At 42.3% G+C, this 23,507-nt stretch overlaps 1 protein-coding gene across 2 annotated transcripts in view; it reads left to right on the top strand.

Moving 5' to 3' along the window:
• GPLD1 (glycosylphosphatidylinositol specific phospholipase D1) overlaps nucleotides 1–21,245 on the top strand; it is a 74,820-nt gene extending 53,575 nt beyond the window's left edge. For both annotated transcript variants that reach the window (XM_082257358.1, XM_082257357.1), the window contains 8 exons: nucleotides 3,151–3,292; nucleotides 7,210–7,300; nucleotides 13,540–13,633; nucleotides 15,753–15,929; nucleotides 16,562–16,722; nucleotides 19,806–19,832; nucleotides 19,903–19,953; nucleotides 21,119–21,245. In XM_082257358.1, the coding sequence (XP_082113484.1) occupies nucleotides 3,151–3,292; nucleotides 7,210–7,300; nucleotides 13,540–13,633; nucleotides 15,753–15,929; nucleotides 16,562–16,722; nucleotides 19,806–19,832; nucleotides 19,903–19,953; nucleotides 21,119–21,199 (824 nt within the window). In that variant the 3' untranslated portion in view covers nucleotides 21,200–21,245. The remainder of the gene's footprint in view (nucleotides 1–3,150; nucleotides 3,293–7,209; nucleotides 7,301–13,539; nucleotides 13,634–15,752; nucleotides 15,930–16,561; nucleotides 16,723–19,805; nucleotides 19,833–19,902; nucleotides 19,954–21,118) is intronic.
• Nucleotides 21,246–23,507: the final 2,262 nt, after the last annotated feature.

The raw sequence follows: 23,507 nt of genomic DNA, 5'->3' as shown, positions 1-23,507 counted from the left end.
TGTCTGGCAGCAACCAGGTGAGGAGAACAAAGACAGGTGTGTCTTGCCTGGTGGGAGTGTCATGGTCCAGCACTGGGGAGCTACAGTTTATTGAGGGAATCATGAATGCCAACATGTGCTGTGACATACTGAAGCACAGCATGGCCTCCTCCCTTCAGAGACTGGGCCCGTAGGGCAGTATTCCAACATGATAACGACCCAAAACACACCTCCAAGACGACCACTGCTTTGCTAAGGAGCTAAAGGGTAAAGGTGATGGACTAGCCAAGCACGTCTCCAGACCAAAACCCTATTGAGCATCTTTGGGGCATCCTCAAACGGAAGGTGGAGGAGCGCAAGGTCTCTAACATCTACCAGCTCCGTGATGTCATCATGGGTGAGTGAAAAAGGACTCCAGCAGCAACCTGTGAAGCTCTGGTGAACTACATGCCCAAGAGGGTTAAGGCAGTGCTGGAAAATAATGGTGGTCACACAAAATATTGACACTCTGGGCCCAATTTGGACATTTCCACTTAGGGGTGTACTCACTTTTGTTGCCAGCAGTTTAGACATTAATGGCTGTGTGTTGAGTTATTTTGAAGGGGAGAGCAAATTTACACTGTTATACAATCTGTACACTCACTACATTACATTGTAGCAAAGTATAATTTCTTCAGTAATGTCACATGAAAAGATATAAAATACTTACAAAAATGTGAGGGGTGTACTTACTTTTGTGAGAGGACCAAGACCTGAACTAGATCGTGGATCAGAGATCCCTAAATGTGTGAAAGAAGAGCCTGGGAGATATATTAACCCCAAACAGGACTTTTCTCAGCTCTCTATCTGGGATGCTCTGCTTCAATATATATATGTATACATATATATATATATATATATATATATATATTTTTTTATTATCATTTTTTCCTGTAAGCCCCGGTTCACACTTATGCGAGTGCGGGGTTCGCATGTAATGTCGGAGCGCACTGCTCCTTCATTACATGCGATCGGCTGTGCGGTGAGAGTTTAGCCATACACTTTGTATGGCTAAATTCGCACCGCAGCCGCAGCAAACACGCACAGGACCTTTTTGGAAGCCGCATCAGGATCGGATCACACAGCGGTTCACACTTGTGCGATCCGATCCTGTGTGAACTGCACGATCGCACTGCGATATGCGATCAAACTGGGGGTGTCGTTAAGATTACATTGACACCCCCAGCGTATCGCATATGGCAGTGTGAACTGCCGGGGGTGCGTGTGCGATGCGGGAACAGGCTGCGGATTCGCAGCCTTCCCGCATCGCATAAGTGTGAACCGGACCTTAAGCCTCGGTTCACACTAGGGCGAACTGTGAGGCGACCTGGTCGCCTCACAGGTCGCCGCAGGTCGCCTCCCATAGGGAAGCTGCGGAACCGGTCTAATAGGAGCGACACAAGTCGCTCCGACCTAGAAAAAGGGTCCGGAGCTTCTTTGGGGTGACCAGGAGGCGACCGCCATAGACTTCAATGTTATGAAGTCCGTGGCGGCCGCTCCGAGGTCGCGGCGCACTGCTCGCACCGCAACCTCGGAGGTCGCCACCCGAAGTCGGATCGCGTGCATGTGAACGGGGGCTTATAGTTATCACAACATTTGCATCAAAACGTGCATTGTGCTATATAACAAAAATAAATATAAATAAAAAAAACAAATAAATGTAGGGATAAAATACAGCAATAAAAAATATAAACATAACAAATGCAATTTACTCAGTTTCACAATACACCATCTAGTGGCAGAACTAATAAAGTACAGCCTGCAGCGATATCTATTGTTAAAGTAGTATTAAACCCTCAGTTTTTTTTAGCACTTTAGGAAGCTTATTCACTTGCATACTGAGTATGCAGTTTCTTTGTCTCTAATCCTTGCCTATGTTCAAGTTAAGCTGTTGCCATGACTGCTACCCCAGGTTTGCTGTTTCAGGGTGGCTCTTTTCCCTTGCAGTGCCCTATGGAGCCACACTTGTATGCAGGTACTAAAGTTGAGTTTCTATCAGTGGCGGCCCGTCCATTAGGGGAGCATAGGGCCCCCCTATCCATGCGTCCGACCCCATAATCTACATGCAGGGCACCGGACGCATGGATTCCAATAGGGGATTTTTTTTTTTAAGCACGTGATTCGAGTCAGAGGCTCTAATAGGCTTCGAAAAAAGGGTGGGCTCAGGGCGCAGAGCACAAATATTCGCTATTGTCCCACTGATTCTCTCCCCAGCCAATCAGGAAGAGGGTTATGAGACCCCTTTCCCGATTGGCCAAAGGGAGAAGTGATCTTACTGGCCACTGGCCAGGAAGAGGGAGGAGACACACGGCAGGCGGCTCAGCCATCCAGCACTCCCCGGCTCGGACAGGAGGAGGTTAAGGAGGCAGGCCAGCTGGCTGGCTGTACGGCCCCCCCCCCCAAATTACCCCGAATTGGTTTAGAGCCCCCCCCCCCCGAATTACCGAGCACCAGCCACTACTGGTTTCTATACACCAAACACTTCAGTAGAAACACACAGCCTCATAGCCTAGGATGGCAAGGCACTCCCCTGCTTCTTCTTCCTCCTCTTCCCTTCACCAGGATAACAGACTGGATTGAGACTGCAGTGCCCACTGTTAACTCATTCCTGTGAAGACTGGAAGTTCAGGGAAGCAGTATTGAAAGAAGAAGAGCCAACAGCATTGAAAGTTGTAAACAGGTGCTGAGGTTAGTGTTTTTACAAATAGCTTACTGGGGAATGTGTACTTTATTCTGCTTAAGCTACAAGAGGATGAGCATCTACTTTAAACAAAACACTTACTCCTACTTAATAAAATAAAAATAATACAAATAGATTTAAATAAGCACCAAACTTGGAGAAATGCTCTTTGAAATAAAATCCAAACCAGGTCTGAAAAACCCCACTTAAACAAGACATGAAAAAGCATTATTTGAATAAAGAAAAAAATAACATATATATATATATATATATATATATATATATATATATATACACTTTGTGTATATATATATATATATATATATATATATATATATATATATATATATACACACACTGCATATACATTTATCAATTACTCAAACCCCAGCTGTGCAGGAGGAAGTATCCTTAATATTCTCACTATTAACATTAGCATGTGTGTTTTGCAGACATCCTATTTGTGGAAGAAGCAGAGTGGCTTGTGATGGGAGAACATGACTATGCCTGGTTTGGCTTCTCTCTTCATAGTCTTAAAAGAAAGACAAAAACATTATTAGTGATTGGGAGTCCTACCTGGAATGCCATCAAAGAGTAAGTCAGTCTTTTGTTTGCTGCTAAACATGACAATACATAGTATTGCAAAATACTGAGTTGAGTGGCCCATTGCAGTGGAGTACCTTTCCTCTGTTTATAGTAGCGGAGAGTTAAGGAATAGAGTATAGAGGTAGTATCTGAAAAATTCAACAGAATTGCCGTTTGCACAAAATTCAAGGTTACTATGGTTTCCCGTTATAAACAGCTTTAAAAATATTTCTCTTTATATTTTTATATGGCCAAAGACTCAGTTAACGAGGCATTGCACAAGGATAAGGATTTGTATTTTTAGCCATGTGACTGTAATATTTTAATGTTCTTAGTATCCATTGAAAATAACTGGGACTTTTTGCAAATATGGATCCTTATCCTGGAGTGTTAGCTTTGTGAATTGACTTTATTGTACCATATTGTAAACAGTTGTCTATTTAATGTGTATTCTGATCACTTGCTGCTTTGATATACAGGTGCATCTCATAACATTAGAAAATCATCAAAAAGTTAACTATTTTCAGTAATTCAAAAAGTGAAACTCATATCTTATATAGATGGGTTACACACAGAGCGATATATTTTAAGCATTTCTTTCTGACTTTGGACTTTCTGCGCTGACTTTAGACTTGATAAAACGCAGTGGACCAACACCAGCAGATGACATGGCTCCCCAAATCATCACTGACTGTGGAAATGTTGCATTTCATTTGAAATCAAGGTCCCAGAGACTGGAGGAAGAGTGAAGAGGCACAGAATCCAAGTTGCATGAGGTCGGGTGTGAAGTTTCCACAGTCACTGATGATTTGGGGAGCCATGTCATCTGCTGATGTCGGTCCACTATGTTTTATCAATTCCAAAGTCAGCACAGCCCTCCTAGCAAGAAATTCTAGAGCACTCTATGCTTCCCTCTGCTGACCAGCTTTATAGAGATGCTGATTTCATTTTCCAGCAGGACTTGGCAACTGCCCACACTGCCAAAAGTACCAATATCTGGTTTAATGATCATGGTATCACTGTGCTTGATTGGCCAGCAAACTCACCTGACCTAAACCCCAAAGAGAATCTGTGGGGTATTGTCAAGAGGAAGATGAGAGACATCAGACCCAACAATTCAGATGAGCTGAAGGCTGCTATCAAAGCAACTTGGGCTTGGGCTTCAATAACACTTCAGCAGTGTCACAGGCTCATCGCCTCCATGCCAGATTGCATTGATAATTCAGTAGTAATTCATACAAAAGAAGCCCCGACCAAATATTGAATGCATACTATACTGCATATGGCCATACTTTTCAGTAAGCCAACATTTCTGTATTAAAAATACTTTTTTTTTTTTTGGTCTTATATAATATTCTAATTTTCTGAGATACTGAATTTTGGATTTCCACTAGCTGTAAGCCATAATCATTAAAATTAAAAGAAAGAAATGCTTGAAATATATCACTCTGTGTGTAACGCATCTATATAAAATATATAAGTTTCACTTTTTGAATTGAATTACTGAAATAATTACATTAACTATTTGATGATATACTAATTTTTTTGAGATGCACCTGTATATAGTTGTATGGTTAGGAACTCTAGTTAGCTGTGTAGTTATCACTCCCTACAACAACCCTGGTAATTTAATATTTTTTTGTATTCTTCATTCCCTACATCAAAGCTTCATCAAAACCATGGGGCTTTAAGTTGTAATCATCTTGTGCTGATATTGAATTGGTCAGATGTTTGATATTTACCCACGGATCACACCATACTGCTTTTCCATTTCATTCACCCCTCTGACTTGGTTATAGGTGACAATTTTTCATACATTTTTCCCCTACAGACTTGTTATATTTCCTAACATTTCATGGGAACATTTTGTAATATCTCCTCTCCTAACTTCCTCTATTTTAGCTGTATTTATACTAGATGCACGGCAGATCTGTTCCCATTCACTGCATGCTTGTACATATCTATGTGTTTTCAAATTTACTGAAATCTAGTGGTTCATTTACTTTAGGCAAATAGACTATTCACGTTGCAAGCTGTGCTTTGCATTGGAATTTTCCACAGAGTTTAGTGATTGAGGTGAAGCTCTGCAGACTATCATCCAATTATGCTGTTTTTAAAATGTTCCTTGAACATGATTGGGTATTCTTTGCAAAGTGAAATTTCACAGCATTCACTAAATTCTCTAGGAAAAATTCCCACGCAAAGTCCAAGTTCCCTTGCAAAGTGAACAGACTATTTGCCTTTAGTAAACCAAATGCCTACAGTATATGGGCTGGGTTCTCCCCTGCAAGATTCGATATGACATTTGAATCATCCTTGTTCCTGTTTGAATGTAGGCTGCAACATGCAGGGCTTCATGCCCTTTGTGTCCTCCTGTGTTTTGTATTAGAAGGTTTTTTTTTTATTCCCTTTTTAGCTGCTTTCCCATCTGAGCAGAGCAATTTACGGGCATATTGTTTTATGCATTTGCACACATTTTTGCGCACATATATAAACAGTTTAGAAGTTTATTTCAAGCATTTTTCATGTGTATTCAAGCTTCAGGGTTTTTAGTTTGAATCAATGGAAAGCATTATAGGCTAAAAATGCCTGAAAACATGTGCAAAAACATATGATTCATGCATTTTAAGTAATTCCCATCTAAGTCTTTAAGGCCAATGTTTGCTTCAAAAGTAGCTCGGGAATTTTATGGCATGAGTCCCAATTCACACTAGCGCGACTTGTCAGGCGACTTGGTCGCCTGACAAGTCGCGGTGGGTCGCCTGCCATTGATTAGCACAGGACCCGTTCTAATAGGAGCGACACAAGTCGTTCCGACTTAGAAAAAGGGTCCTGTACTACTTTGGGGCGACCTGGAGGCGACTTGCATTGACTTCAATGATATGAAGTCCGTGCATGTCGTGCCGAGGTCGCCCCGGCAAGTCGTGTCGCCCCTGTGTGAATGGGCTCTTAAGCTACAGGTGCCATATATAAACAGACACCATTGAAATACATAAGAGTTTGGATGTTGAGCATTTTGGAGCTTCAAATTCGCTACAAAACCAATCAGATGTAAACGGGGCTTTAGGCATGATTTTTAAAAGTAAATTTAAATATAATAAGGACAATAGTAATAGGTCTAATGACAAAAACAAAGGGAGCCATTTCACTCTTACTTTGCAAAAACAAATTAAGAAACTCTACTGCATACAAAGTCAATAGGTAAAGTCTGAGCACTCACTTATTCTGTTTCAAAATTTTTATTATTGAACATATTCTAGGAACAAATTGCAATCTAGACATTAGAAGACAACAAGAAGGGTTCTTTGTGACCCAGCAATAAAATGCTGGTCATTAAATGCCTATAAAGTCTACCATTTCCCCCTTAAAGAGGGACATTAGAACAACAAGCCCCCAAACGGGAGGTACACGATAAGTGATTGTGTTTATTACCTTAGAACCATAGATAAGATATGGAGTCCTCACTCAGCTTCAAGGGAGACATTTGTAAATGACTGAAGTACTGATAGAATTTCTTCTAGAAACAAAGGGGGGGGCAAAAGGGGGGGGGGCAATAAAGTATATAGGGGGTGAAGTTCCAGGCCCGGACAGACCCATGCACCCAGGGAGAACCCCTTAACTGTAAGCATCGGCATGAATTCACTATAGTGACCTGATGGAATTGTTTCTGTTTCCCCCGAGATAGTTAGATATCTAGGGGGTCCAAACGTTTTTCCATTTTTAGGTTTGTCATGTATAATCAATGCTAATTTCTCATTAAGTAAGAACCATGATACTTTTTGTTTCATGAGCGAGAGAGGTGGAGCACTGACTTTTTTGTGATATTAAGCTTGTGACTAATTTGTGCTAAAGTCGGTTATTCTCTGCTATAATAGGTTTCATACATTTCCATTGTATTAAAATGTTAAAATGTTTATTTTTTGCAGATATGATTATGAAGACTTACAGAGTGTAGGGAAAGCCTATGGATTCTATCCGCCAAGTAGAAACGCAACATTTGTTATTAATGGGCATTCTGTGAGTTTCTTTCTTTAATTTAGATTTAAACTACGCGTTACTGATCTTTAGAATATCACGGAAAATTGTTCCCTAATATCTGCTATAATTTTAATTTCCTGGCTTAGCCTCATGTCCGCAACCGTAGGTCAGATCTGCCCCATGGTTTCTTACATGAGATGAGACAAGAATATGGAAAATTGTTACCTGATGCTTACTGTAGTTTTCCTTTCCTGGCTTATTTCTCATGTCAGAAAATCAATTTAAAGCTTAACTCAAGATATAAAATACACAAATGAAAGCAGCTCTGTATTAATTCATTTTTCCTCCAATCCCCTGTACAGTGGAGCACAGATCGGGAGAGGGAGAAGGAGAAGCAGCACAAGGAACAAACCAGTTGTGCTGCACCGCTCATACAGTATCCTAAGAAGGAATATATGAGAGAGCAGAGTGACAGAAAGATAATCTAATTAATCGGCTAGATTAGGTTTTCTGCCCAGCCAGACATGGCTATGTTATGTGGCAGAGCTGCATAAATCTCAAAACTAGATGGTTAGACAAAAATAATTTGGTAGTTAAAACAGCCCTCATATATGGATTTCATCTTTTTATTTTCATGTGCCCAGAGTTCAGCTTTAAGTCTAATTTACGTACACTGCTAATATAAAATAAAATTAGTGCTAGGTTCTAACATTGCTTGTTGCTTTCTAGCCGTCAGCTATCACAACCATTATTTTATCAATATTTCATAAACTGGCGAGTGGTCAAAAAGTTGTAATCCAGCTTCAGCCAAGGTTTTTGTTATTATGCCTAGTAACTAGCAATGGGCAACTGATGAATGCAGCTTTTTTTAGTTTTCAGTTGATTAAAGAAAGGCTAGATCCTTTTTCAATTTTTACTGCCTTCTATGACTCCATTGGGTTGATTTACCAAAACTGGAGAGTGAAAAATCTGGCACAGCTCTGCACAGAAACCAATCAACTTCCAGTTATTTTGTCAAAGCTGCACCTGATTTTGCACTCTCCAGTTTTAGTAAATCAACCCCCATGACTCTATGACTATGAGTGATTTAGACTACATTTTTGTCCTGGTGACAAAACAAGAACGATGAACACAAATGCAAAATTTAACAGGTCATAGACTAGTTAGTTTGTTTCCTATCACACTGAAAGAAAATGAAAGTGCTGAGTGGTTATATTATATGATTTGAAAGCTCCTTATTTAAAAACAATATTATCAGTTCTCCTCATTGGGACAAACCAGAGGGTTCTAATAGCTTCATACAGTCAATTCTCACCTTCTTTATGGGGTGAAAATCAAGAACTCTGTAGACTGCACCTCGCTGCAATCTAATACCTGTCAGTAGCAACACATTGGTGGTCATAATTTTTTCTCAGTGCAAGAGGCTGCATTTCCTGACTAGCTTACTCCAGCCAATGGAAGGTAACTTCTGCTGTCATGGAGTCCATCAGGAAAGGAAAATTACGGTAAGTATTTCATAGGAATTTTTCAGTTTTCCTGATATGGCAGCTTACCAATGGGAAATAACTAGCCATACACACCCGGGTGGGCAATTGCTGGACAAAATAAAAGGTTTAATTTGCACAGTCAACAGACAGGATTCGTAAATCAACGTTAACAGAAGATAAAGAGGCTGGGTCAACATAGTAATGGGTCGTTAAGGTGTTAATCGAAGACCATGAGGCCGCTCTGCAAATCACTTCAGGAGCAACATGCGGAGAGGCCGCCCACAATGTAGAAAAGGCTCTGGTTGAATTAGCAGTCACCACCTCCAGAGGCGCCAAGCCCACCAAATGGACTGAGCAATCTAAGCTGCAATGGATCTGGATAAAGCATGCAAACCCTTGTTCTTTCCATGGAAGAGAACGAACAGATGGTCAGATTGACAAAAGGGAGCTGTGGCTTTTAGATACAGCTTCAAGATCTCTCCCACATATAGCAGATGAGCGTTAGAGCTTTTAGCAGACCTGAATGTTGGCAGGATGATCTACTGGTTCTCATGAAAAACAGAAGATACTTTGGGGTTCGAACCCAGCATAGGAATCAGCACCACACTGTCAGGTAAGAATGTTATAAAAAAAACTCCTTGCATTCCAGAGCACTATTTGCAGAGACCCTTTTAGCTGACGTGATGGCCACCAAAAAGGCAGCTTTTGAGGGAAAGCTCCATTCTGTGTGTTCCCTTCTCATTTCTGAGAGAAAATCCAAAACAAACGGAAAGTCCTACTTGGGGAATCTAGGTTTCTTCTGAGGCCTAAGCCTTGTAGCTCCTCTGAAGAACTGTGGAATAAGAGGATGTCTAGCCCAAGATACCCCGGTGCAAACAGAAATTGCAGATACTTGAACCTGAAGGGAGCTGACTGATAAGGACAGATCCAGGCCTGATTGTAGGAAACCCAGGATATCCTGTATTCTCGGATCATTGCAAGAGCCCACAGCAGTGGATATGTAGTCGGTAAACTTGGACCATATCCTTTCATAGACCTTGTTAATACCTGCTCTCCTGGCATCCAACAACGTAGAGATGGCTCTGGCTTGACAGCCTAGGGCTTCCAGCCTTCCCCTCTCAAAAACCAGCTCGGCAGAAATGTCGACAGCAGCCCCTTGTGACTAGAGATCTGGTCTGGAGGGCAGAGGAACTGGGTCCCGAAAGCTGAGTTGCACCAACAGGGGAAACCATGGCCTGTTTGTCCGGTATGGAATTATTTCCACTATCTCCACCTCTTCTATCTTGAGTCTCAGCAGGAACCGGAGGATGACAGGAACCGATGGAAAGGCATAGGTCTTGCTAGACCTCCACTGATCCATCAGGGCATCTACCCTGAAGGCCTGGGGAATAATGACACCTCGAGTAGTACCTCTCCAGTTTAAAGTTGCATGGGGATGCAAATAAGTCTACCTCCAGGTGACTCCCAGGGACAGGATCCACATGAAGACTTTGGTGTGGAGAGCCCACTCGTTGTTGTCTAGGTGCACCTTCGAAAGAAAATCCGCCTGAACATTCTGGACTCAGGGGAGACAGACTGCCGTTAGGTTGGACAAGTTTTCCTGAGCCCAGGTCATGATTGGCTCTACTTCCCTCAACAGAGAGATACTGCAGGCTCCTCCCTGCCTCTTTGTGTATGAGTCTGCTGTTGTGTTGGCTAATCTTAGAAAAAACGAAGGCTCCTGCCATTAAGTGATGAAAGGCTGGAAGAGCGCAGAGTGATTCCCGAATTTCCAGAATATTCAAGACTATTCTGCGAGATGGAAAGTTCCATTTGCCTTGGGCTACTTTTACCAGACAATGAGTGCCCCAGCTTGTGTTGCTGGCAACGGTTGTAATCATGATCCAAGAAACAGGTACGATTGAGTGACAGTTGAGGAGGTTCTTCTGCACAGCCACCAAGGAAGGCTCTCCCGCATGGATAAAGTTACATAGATGGAATGATCCCGGTTTCCTGGGCTCCATTGCTGGAAGAAGCCCTTCTGGAAAAGCCAAATTTTCCACTGTGCCCATTTCACCATAGTCATCATGACCACCATGGTGCCAATGATTTTCAGACACTGTGATGCCCGGAGATGCGAGGAGGACATTACTAGACGTACTCGTCTCGAATCACCGGGATTTTCTCCAGGGGCAAGGAGATGGTGCTATGGTATCTATATAAAATTGTGCCCGAGGAATACCAGGGACTGTGTAGGCTCTAGATGAATTTTCTCCAGGTTCAATAGCCAGCCGAACTCCAGGAGTGTGGAGATGACTTGAGTTCTGTGTACTAATAGCTGCTCCCTGTTCTAAAACAGCAGAAGCAGGTCCTGCAAGTGATGGTGCAGACAAATACCTCTTGTCCTAATTAGGGCTACCGCAGCCATTAAGAGTTTTGAAAAGACACAAGGTAATGTCATAAGCCCGAATGGGAGACAGGTAATCGGAAGATGGACCTGGTCTACAGTGAAGCGTCTCCATTTTGAATTTCTCTTTCTTGAAGAAGGAATTCAAGTGGGTAAGATCTATGACTGGTCTCCGGGAGCTGTTCTTCTTCAGAACCATGAGGGGCAAGTATACACCCTGAAATCTTTCACTGGCCGGAACTGCCCTGAGCCACTAGCGAATTTACGTAGGACAGAAGAACATGCTTTATCTCTTCGGAGTGTTGTAAGGTTGTGGGAACAAACCTGAGCACAGGGGCCTTGCTGAATACCCAAGCGTGACTTGAGGAGACCGTTTTGACGGTCCAGTAATCCTTGATTGAGGTTAACCAGATGTGCCGAAAACAGAGAAAGCGAGCCCGACTTGATGTGCCTGGGCAGGCCCAATATCAGCAAGACTTACTGGTTTCCCGGCCACTGGTGAATGCTCCTATCGACAACTTCTGGCCTGACGACTGGTTTCTCTTTCAGGTCTTCCTGAACTCATGGCCAGGTCTATAGAGGCGAGCATCCCTCGCACGCTCTGAGCCCTGCTTGGGCTGAGTTCTCTTCTGGCATAGCAGGCGTCAATCCCGGGGCAGGAACCCCGACTTACCACCTGTGGCACGAGTAATGGCACCATCCAGTTTGTTGCTGAAGAGAAAGTAGAGAATCCTACACCACACCTTTTTAGAGGCAGGGTCGGCTAACCAAGGGAGCAGCCATAAGGCGCGCTTACAAAAGAGCATAACCCATGCCACCTGGAGGATTTTAACAATAGAAGCCTCCCCCAGAAATGCTGATGCCAGCTTCAGCTCATGAACGGATGAACTTCTGGCCACCTCTTCAGGGACACTTTTCAGGGTTGCATCTACATTGTCTGTGCAGGCCTCTGTTGCTTTGGACATTGTTGTGAGGGCCAGGGCTGGTTTACAGGCCATACCTGCAGTAACATAGATCTGCTTGAGGTCAGTATCGATTCACCTCTCAAGGCCATCCTTGAAGGATGCCATATCCTCTAACTGGAGAGTAACATGCTTCACCAATCTGATCAAGGCTGCGTCTACTAGAGAAGCTGAATCGAGATGTTTTACTTCCTCACTTTGAAAAGGATACATCTTCAATACTTTGGTTAGCAAGGAGTTTATCCTCTCCACTTTGCCCCACTGCTTGAAATATTTACTCTATATAGAAGGGGACTCCACTAGCTCCTCCCAACTCAAAGCTTCCTTGACTGCTTTAACCAATGGTGGTACCAGGGCAAAATGAAAACCCACGCCTGGGTCGTCTGCCTCACTATCCGAGGATTCGACTGAAGAGTGGCTCGGCTGTGAGGGACCCGGCTTGTAAAGATTGTCCATCGAAGGGGGGCACACCACACCGACAGAGGGCCTGTGGGTAGGGTTGGAATCCAAATCTTTTAGGGATTCTTGAATCACCCCCCTGACCAGTGACTCCACTTGCTGGTCTCCACCCTCTCTCTTTCACAGCCCGGGTATAGTAAGGCTCACAGAGTGATTTGCCTTCTGGAACCTGGGATCCACATCCCCAGGAAGCTTTCCTTTTGGACCAAGCCTTGATTTCGCCATCGCCCTGCAGCTGCGAAGACAGGCGGAGGACACACATAAAGCTGCAGCCTGGAGTGCAGATGCATTCCAGCCGCCATGGCCGGAGGACACTAGAGCCAGGAAAGTAAAGAAGACACAAACAAAACACATATAAACTGCTGCCAAAAGAGATGCCAGATTGTACATTACCACACACGGCACCCACATGACCGGACCTGGAACCAGGAAACTGCTGCCGACGTGCACGACCAGGACGTTAAGAGGCCTCCCGCTAATAGCTGGGACGTTTTACCAGACTGCAGCTAACCTGCCAATGTCCAGGCCTTATAGTTCTTCATGGCACTGCATCCATCGCCCACATGCACCCCGCTAATAGCTGGGGATTGTTGGACTCCTGAGAGAGTACTGCATGATTCCATGACATCGCATGCACAACACCAGGACTGGGTCGCAGACATGTTCATTTAAGGTAAGACTTCGACGTAGTCCTAGGAGGTGGACAAAAAAGGAACACATCCCCTAGCACTGAGCAAAATTTATGGGAGTGGGGTCCTATATGGTAGATGAGGAGGTGGGGCTAAAGCCATATTTATGCTGCCATGGAGTCTGTCAGGAAACACTTTTTAAATGTTGCTTGCTAATTTTCTTCCTAGGGAAATACCTTGTTTTAGCCCCTATAGGAAACCATCTCAAGCCAATGGACTTATTCTGCTCACGTTTTTACTAATATTTTGCACAGATTTGCTCAAACTTGGAGTTATGTAGTCTCATGTATTTCAGGAACACAGTAAGATGGGTTCATCATTTGCAAGTGGGACACTATATGTGAATGGGGAAAGAAAGCAAGTGCTGCTTACTGGGGCACCTACACAAAGTAGGTAATTTACTTTTACAATTTGATTGACTAAAATGTATGGTGTAGCATGATTGAATTTGAAAAGGGACAAGGGCACCTATAACAGGAAATAACAGTATTACCAGAACAATCGCGGATTTCTTTTAATAATAAGCCCCCAAAATGTCTGAGCATATTCACCCTCTACTGTTTGAAATGCAAAAACATGCTACATTTTTTAAACTAGAGATGGTGACCAACCCTTCTTATGTCTGTGGCTGGCCTAATTTAGTGCTGACATGTTTTGATTTGACCACAACAAAATAGGGCTTTTTACTCTTCCCCATAGGAAAAGTAACATCCTTTATAATGCATGGATTAGAGACATTACATGGGGGAATGGGTTTCAGACATCATAAAGTGACTGGCAAATCTCCTACCTTTTGTTAGGGCCGATTTCCACTAGTGCGACTTGCTGTGCGACTTCGTAGCCGCAGTAGTGGAAACGGAGACTTAAAATGGATCTGCTGCATATGAACCTGAACCTAAGACTGGAAGAAATAGCCTATGGCTGAAAAGAGATGGGCAGATATTATATTAAGTGCAGCAGGAAATGAACAGATGCACAATGGGATAATATAGTGACCTCATACATTATCCCTCTCAGCAATCCAAAAGCTCACACAGTTTTATATACCTCATAGGGCATATTATGGGGGGACAGTCGGATCAGATCCATCTGCCCCAGATGTAAAACGGCAGTTGGGGATCTGATCCATATGCTATGGAGGTGCCCCAAGTTACATAGATACTGGAAGAAGGTGCTGGATAGAATAAACTCAGTATTTCAAATTTACGATTAGATCCGGTACTGTATGTATTGGGGTACATGGAGCAGGAAGTGGGTTATGGGGCTAAGGGAACAGCAGTCTTAAGATGCCTATATCAAGCTAGAAACATTTACAGGGAAATGGATAAAATCTGAAACACCATATATTACAGATTGTCTGAGAAAGGTTAATATTATAATAGTTAGAGAAAAACTGGCCTATATAGGAAGAGGAGGTACAAAAATATTTGAAAAAATATGGAAAGCATGGTTAGAAACTCCTGGTCTGGTACCCGAGATAGCGAATATCTAAAATGTCTGGTTGAGTAATATAATTTTAAGTGAGATATGGGGAGGGTGGAAGAGGTTGGGGGGGAGTTAAAAGAAGCTTTTGAATTTTTTTTTTTTTTTTTACTACTTTTGTATGTAATTGATTTCTTGTCTATTGAAGGAAATCAATAAAAATATTACGGAAAAAAAAATGTGCAACAGGTAGTGAGGCAATAACAAATGCATCGCATTCTCAGAACTAGTATTAAGGTTGGGTTTGGGCTTGGGTTCAGTCCAAACCCAAGTTTGTCTAAAACTGGACGTTAGCTGTCATTGCTGGGCCAATAAGCTATGGGCGGGAGATCTCCCACTCTGCAGCTAATGTACACAAAGGGGTGGGATGTGTGTTATAATGGGCCATGTAGCTACTGTATATTAGAACAATGGTGCTAGGAACATCCCTGCCCCTTTCTATATGTGCGGCTGGGTGACAGGTAATCTCCTGCCTGTAGTTCATTGACCCAGCAATGACAGCTAACTTCCAGGTTCATACTGAACCCAAGCTTACCCCTACACAGAACCACTCAGTATCTCTTATTATCCCTTACATTGCCTACTCCACACCTGATTGCTAAATTTGATGCATTGTTTGAAACTATCACTCCAACAACAGGCTTCTCCAACAGCACGACTGAGGCAATGGTAAAAAGGTAGAAACGATCTATGTAAATTAAAGGGCAGTTTTAGTCCATAAAAAAGTGTATTTGGCATACGAAGAAAGTAGTGCAAAAGTAGTCTTTATAGGTCTCCAGAGGATTCACATATGAGCGATTTTAAAATCCCCTCTATTTCTAACATTCATTTGACTCTGTGGGTGTTTTTTTATTTTTTTTGCGATGTTATAAAAGTAACTTGCTTTAAAACAATGTGCAATTATGGCACGCACAATGCTTTGGCAGTTCTCTGCATCATTATGTTATGTTAGGCTAATATTACTTTATCTTTAGCTTTATGGTTTACAATATCTGTTTAATTTGAAATAACCACTTCTTGTTTTAGACACAGTTTTAAAACTTATGTTCATATCAAGAACATTGCATCATGCTGGAACATCCACGGTATATGAACTCAAAGGTACCAACAATCCATCTCCACTGGGAACCCTAAGAGGGAGTGGAGAACTTTCTCGCTACGGTTCAAAGCTGCTACTAAGTGATCTGGATGACGATGGCCTTGGTATGAAAACAAATCTGCTTAAATGAGATTGCTTGTCTAATGTTACTCAACTTTTCTTTAAATCAGGTTACAACTGTTGGGAGTATTATTTTTCTACAATGCAACAGGTCGGGTTTTTTAATTTGCCCCCAAAACAATGTTAATAGGGTAACCTGTAAGGATTCGTATTTAGTAGTGACCAAATAGTGAGCTGCTACACCACTAGAAGTTTCACAATAAATCTTTGTAGCGTGTCAACTACATTCCTTTTGAGCTTTGCTAAACAAAGGGGGGAGCTTAATATCCCTGAAATCGGTGGATCTGAAATTGACAACTAACTAAAAAAAGACAAATGGTCCATCATCATCTAAATACAATATTTTCATCACGACTCAAATAAAAAAAAAAAAAAAAGCACGTAACCTGAAAAAGTTTTTAGAACCAAGCTTTCCCTAATTGACAATAAAGTCCTATTGAATAAAAAAAAATATAAACTGATCCAAATAGAATTATATTATTTATGTCAATAGAAAAAAAAAAGTATTCAATTGATTCTAGTAAGACTGCTTAGCATGTATACAGCAAAGGAACAAAAATGAAGGGCTGTATTGCATTGAAGAGATGAATCCTGTGTTTGTATATTTGACATGCAGATGAAATCATTGTGACCTCACCTTTATGGACTGGTGACTACACCTCAATGTTGTTCGGTTCTCAGGCAGGTCGAGTCTATATTTATAATGGAAATACCACTTCTACAGGATTGCTAAAAGATAAATGCAAATCATGGACTTCCCCGTGCCCTGAGGACTGGGTAAGATTATTATGCATTAACAGCTTCTGTTTTCCAATTGTTTTCTGCTTTGCCCATATAGGCTATATTGTCAAAAGTATTGGGACACCAGCCTTTACACGCCCGCATTAACTTTAACCTCCCTAGCGGTATTCCCGAGTGTGGCTCGGGATTAATATACAGTGCCAAAAGCGGTAACCCCGAGCCACACACGGAGTTACCCCACAATCAAATTTACCTTCCACTGCGTTCCCCCGCCGTCCTCCTGCTGTGTGCTTGGCCGATGCCGTCACCTGTCTTCCGGTTCCCTTCCCTGTGAGATCCACGACACAGGGGGTTGGAACCGGCGGGAGATTAAAAAAAAATAAATAATAAAACAAATGACATGACACAGTGTAATCTGTTAGGATTACAACTTTGTATCATGCCATTTCACCACAGCTTTTCACCTAATGGCTTTTCCAGTGCTCTGCCTGTACTTTTTGCAGTACTTTGTGCCTGTAAAATTGAGAATGCCCATTGCGTCCAAAAATCGTTCTTTTAGCTCAAAAACTTAGCGATAGCGATTCGTGGGAAAATTTGTCATCAGGTCCTAAAAGTGATGACAGCGTCGATTCTGCGACTGAGCTCAGCGATGCATGAACTTGGTGCCCTATTGACTGCAGAACAGATCAGGCCATGCCCCCAAGATTCCCATTTACTGGAGCACCTGGTATGAAAGTTGACCATGACAACCCCTTGGCATACCTACAATTATTTCTGACCGATGAGGTTATTGAAAAAATAGTTACTGAGACAAACCAGTACAAAGAGCAACAATTGGCTACGCATCAGAAATTTTCAAGATGCAGAAAGTGGGAACCAGTGACCAAAGAGGACATTTGGAAATTTCTGGGCCTAATAATTCTTAAGGGAGTGGTGGGGAAATCCTTGCAGAAGTGGTAATGGACAACCAATACATTACTTGCCACTCCATTCTTTGGCACAGTCATGTCAAGAGTACAGATTCTCCCTCATAATGAAATATCTCCACTTTGAAAACAATGAAGAATTTGAAGAAATGTATTATTATTATATTATAATTTATGATTTTGTGTTTCAAACTTTATCATACCCGGGATGTCTACTAGACTTGTTTATTCCCAAGAATTACAGGCCTAAAATATAAAATAACATATTTCCATGCAAAACAATGTACTGCTTTTAGCGAAAAAATTCTAATCAGACCGCCATGGAAGTTAAAGGCATCCCAGTCTTAGTCTGTAGGGTTCAGTTTTGAGTTGGCAGCTAGAACAGCTTCCACTCTTCTGGGAATGCTGTCCACATGGTTTAGGAGTGTGTCTATGGGAATGTTTGACCATTCTTCCTGAAGCACATTTGTGAGGTCAGGCACTAAATTTGGACAAGAAGGCCTGGCTCGCAGTCCCTGCTCTAAAGTTCATGTGTATGTAAAGGCAGGCGTCCCAATACTTTTGACAATATAGTGTATGTATCCAATCTTGTATGGGAGATAGGGTTTTTAACTATATTTCTCTCTAATTTGTGACATCTTAAGCTCCAGGTGACAGTTAATGGTCACTCTTTCAAGTCTTTGATAGTTACAGATCTGTGATTTTACAGACTTGCAATAAATTACCATGAAGCGACCATTATAGCTTTAAAGCTGAACTCCAGGAAAGAGTCAAAATCTGCTCTTGCAGTGGAGCTCTTGTGTACCAAAAGTGTTAAATGTTAATTTAGTGTAGGGGTGCAGGGATAAGATGCTGTTGTCTCTCTGAGGCACTTCGGGCCATATTTGCATGCTTGCTTCCTTCATGTACAATGCAGGGTTAATTGACTAATAGTACCATAGGTGATGAATAGAGCAAGAGAAGATAACAGCAATAGAGCCTGCAGCAACAAGAGATTCAGCTTATCCCTGCACTCCTAAATGGGCATTTAACCCTTACAGTGCGAGGATAATCCTACACCAAGGGTACTATTTGTCAAATTCCCAGAGTTCAGCTTTAGGTCTGCCACGAGTGATAAAGCATGCAATATTCTTAAAGTGGTAATAAACCTGAAAACAAAAAATGATTGCATTGAAGCTTATCAATTCTCGTGGTGGCTGTTATAGATGTTTTAGGCTTTTTTTCCCCTTTATTTTCACCTGGTAATCCAGCCACTAAGTCTGTTATTTTTCAACATCCTTCAACAGACTAAGATGTCCAGCAAAAATGGCAGGTAGAGGGTTGAGAAAAACCATTTAACACTGACAGGGGTGCTTACATTTGTCAGCTTTTTGTTCATTCATGTAACCTTTAACACGAAAGGGAAAACATATGTTAATGTAATTGCTTAAAAAAAGGTTAGCTGGAGTTCAGCTTTATTTTGTTAGTCAAATCCATCTAAATCTGCAAGTGAACCTAACACTACCCTCTCCCCATATTGATGATCCTACTTTCCAAGGGTTGCTCAGTTCCTCCTTCATCCAGAGTGAATCCAGCCCAAAGTCGGCTATACATGAATTGAAATTCAGCCGGTTGAGCAGGGATTGGCCAAATTTCAATCCATGTACCTGGTTGGGTTTTTCCCAAACGATTAGTGCCAATGGATTTAGCTGGGAACACTAATCAGTGTGTTCTGCCGACTGGGAAGACTCCCTACCTGCAGACCATAATGGTGCGGCTGGAAGGATTCCCTCATTAACACTGTGTTGTCGGGGAAAATCAAAAAATGTTATTTTCTTCCACTGGTGGAAAAAAAAAAAAAGAAAAATTGCATAATCCATGGCCTGCCTAAGACAGGGAGTGTGTTAGTGACTACATATAATTTTGGGGCATGGATGGAAATATTTGACCATTAGCGCAATGTTCTTCTGCATTGTCAGTTCACAGGTGGGGTATGTTTGGGGGATATAGGTGAACTTGTGCTAAACAATATTTAATTGACTAGATCCATTTTTTGTGACAGCTGTCTGATGTCAGTGGGTGCCAAAGCTCTCTGTTATAGATTATTTGATTTTGAAAATGTGATTTATTTTTAAAGATCAATGGCTTTAAGACTTAGTTGCCCATTTAAAAATCATGCAATTAGTGTGCTTTTTTTTTTTTTTTCTTTTGCAGGCACAATATGTATTAATCTCTCCTGAGGTAAGTTGAACTTTTAGGTAAAAATGTCAATTTTTTTTACGTTTTATATTAATTGAGCTCAATATTTCAGGGCAAATCAAGGTTTGGAAGTGCTGTGACCACTGTGAATTCCAAACAAAAGGTATGTAAAGTCAGCTGTACCTGTGCAACTTTAGACTCCTAAAAGTATTTAGAAGTGCGCTACAACAAGCAAGCAACATTACCATTTGACAGAAGCCTACTCTTTACTGCATTTTAATAATACTCTAATGACCTGGCTGAATGCACAGCTATCAGTACAATTAGTTTGTTGTTTTAGGCTCCCAGGGAAGTTTTCCTGATGGACAACAGATTTTGAAGAACTCTTTGTGGAATAGGCCTTATGTACACTGCGTGCTTAGCCCCAATGCATAAGATCCTGGCCTTTTGGTGCGGAAGAAAGTACAGACCAACCTTGCAGCCAGCATGAGAGACTGAAATCTGCTGCGGCTGGACAGTAGTACTAACATTTAAGGCAGTATGCGCCTTGGGGCAGATGCCTAGAATGCAAGCAGTCTTCATTCCAAGCATTCATAGCTGGGCCCATATTACCCAAAACATCCAGCCACAGCAGCATTCAGTTTGAGAATTTTACAGTCTGACAGCATTGAAGCTGGCCTGTACCTTCCACCCTTGCCAAAAACAACAGGAGTTAATGCTAGTTGCCCAGTATGCATGAGGCCTATTATATAAATCAGCCATCTCCAAACTGCGGCCCAAGGGACAGATGCGGCCCTTTGCTAGCCTTTATCTGGCCCTTGGGGCACTATTCCTCCCACTGACACCAATGATGGGGCACTATTCCTCCCACTGACACCAATTATGGGGCACTATTCCTTTCATTGACACCAATGATGGGGCACTATTCCTCTCACTGACACTAACGATGGGGCACTATTCTTTCCAATGACACCAATGATGGGGCACTATTGCTTCCATTGTCATCTACGATAGGGCATTATTCCTTCCATTGACACCAACGATGGGGCACAATCCATTCCATTGACACTAACAACGGGGCACTTTTTCTCTCATTGACACCATTGATAGGGCTTGGTTTACTCCCACTGAACGCCAAGATATTTTCTACTTCCACTAGCCTTAGTCCGGCCCCCCTGAAGTCTGAAGGATAGTAAACTGGCCCTTTGTTTAGAAAGTTTGGAGACCCTTGATATAAATGATTAGATGTGGCAAAATGAATACATCTGCTGGTAGAAAACATGGTTGATGATCAAAATATTAAAGGTTTCTTGTTTTTGGTTTTTCAGAAGCAGGTCGTTGTTGCAGCTGTAAGAAGCTCTCATAGAGCAAGACTAGCTGGAGCAGTGTACATTTACAATCTCAACTGAATACTCCCACTTAATTAAAAAAATATACCGCAAAGGGTCAAGTTGGTTATAGAAAAATATCCGTCTGCTTGGGACAAAAAAAGGAAAATGTGCTAAACTGCAATCAACCAATCAGTACAATGCTCTTTCGTATTGGTTCTTTGGTCAAGAGGTTTCTTTAATTGTTTGCATCAAACTCTTTGGTCAAGACAAAAATAAAGAGAAGAGAATTCAGCTAATGGAAGGACCTCCTGCACTGACAAACTGTATATTAGGTCATGTCCAAGTAGGTAAAACAGTAGTCCATACAACAAGCATCAACTGTAATGATCTGTGGAAATGGACTGGCAAAGTTCTTTAGTCCATTCCACCAGACTGGCTTAACTAGAGGTTCAGTACAAGAGGGGATGGTAATTCATATCTTCTGAAACCTGTATGAGCTTATTACTGCAACCTAAGGAAGTTCCAATTGCACCAACCTTTCAGCCGACCCCTATTTTATTGGAGCAATGAAAATAACCATGCGACGTGAAAGATTAATTTTTCTTTAGTTTGTTTCACACATTTAAATAAAAAATTTTTTGGCAAATCGTTTCTAATTTCTAAATATAATGATGAAAGCAATATTTATCTAAATGTGCTCAACTACCAAACTTTAACTGAGCAAATCACACAGTATCTATTAAAATGACTATTAATGCCCTTTGATTAAATAAGATTGCGTTGCAGTCAGTGCCGGGACAAGGTCATCCAGGGCAAAGATGCCAAACTGCGCCACCCCCCCCCCTTACCTAAGGGTTAGGATCAGTCCGCCCCATCCGTGCAGCAATAAACCATTGTGCCCAGGGCAGCCGTCCCTCCTGCCCACCCCTTGTCCCGGCCCTGGTTGCAGTCATGGTGTAGGTTTGTATTGCAATGCAATTCAGCAGACTCAGGGAAACACCTGCCTATTCTTCCACAAGGTGTTATAGTAGTGTACTGTGTGTATGTGTCAACAGTTCTATTTCTCATCCATTGAGGGAAACAGGAACAGTTTCCATATTTGGGTTATACTACCACCTACAGGAGGATTGGATACTGGCAAACAAAAACTCTAGGCCTGCCCAGGATAACCCTTTCTACTACCAGCATGAATATCTTTTTTTGCAGCTCTGTTGTGTTCAGTTCTCTTTTTTTGGGGGGGATAGCCCCTTTTTGTCATGATTTGAATTTTATTCTTCAATTAAGACTTTTCTCTGTAGCTTTCTGGCACGTCTGCCCCCAGAATGGCTTTTGGAGTGCACCATCTGGACCCCAGTGTACTGGACTATACTTAGCCACTGCCCGGTCTCTGAAGACTTACATACTTTAGTAGCTGAAAACTCTGTTTTCTGACCGTTTCCACTGTGGAAATGAATGGTGGAGTCATCTGCTGAGTGGTGCACTACACTCGCTTGCCTGCCATTGAAGAAGCAGCTCCCCACTGCTGTTCCTGCTTGCAAGAGCCACATGGAACTGCATTCAATTTTTACTGCCTGCCTACAGTTGTCACTTCCAGTCATCCAACTCTTAGCCTTATGTTACCTTATTTTTACAACATGTATGATTGTATAAATGGGGGAAGAGCCTCCGAGAGTCTATTCTATCTGAATCCTGTTTAGCTCTGTCAGGTTCCTCTGCCCTTTTAGCTGTTTTAACTGCAGGCATGCAAATCTTTATGGCCCAATTTACCCAGTTATTTACTGACTCACCTCAGGGGCCTCAAGTGCACCCCCACACCATCCCCTGCAAGTTTTCCAGTGGACTGGATGTCCTTAGCAGCTTCTGAACCATCATCAATGGCAGATACTTTGATTCTGAACCACGTCACTTGTTGGATGAATTGATGGATGAGATCATGCACATGAGTGCACAGTGCAGCTCTTGGACTGCTGCATAGAATCACCATGAGCTTCGGTCATTGGCTTTTGCCACCCAGCAGCCTATTTGGGGCATAGCACAACTAAGGAGAACTGCTGAGCAGTCCTCAGCTATTGTTTGTGACCAGACATGCATCCTGGTTATCATGTGTTTTGACCTAGCTTGTCTCCTAAAGCCCCGTACACACGTACCGATCGTCGACCGAACGATCGGCCGTCTTTTGTCCGGTGCTGTCGTGTCTGTTGAAAACTGCTAAAGACTGCACACGAATTTTGTCGGCCAACAACAGCCGACTGCAGAAGTGATGTCATGTGATGGTTAACTTTCCTTGTCTTTTTTCTTTTCGGAGCATGCCCAGTCTTGCTAATCTGCTGTCTGTCGGCCGAAATCTGTACTGACTGGCGAACAATCGGCCGTTCTGGTGACGGCC

This window comes from Pelophylax lessonae (genome assembly GCF_965119305.1).
Source record: "Pelophylax lessonae genome assembly, chromosome: 5".
NCBI classification, from domain to species: Eukaryota; Metazoa; Chordata; class Amphibia; order Anura; family Ranidae; genus Pelophylax; species Pelophylax lessonae.
The sequence above is the reverse complement of the archived record's forward strand: the minus strand, read 5'-3'. Positions and strand labels throughout refer to the sequence as shown.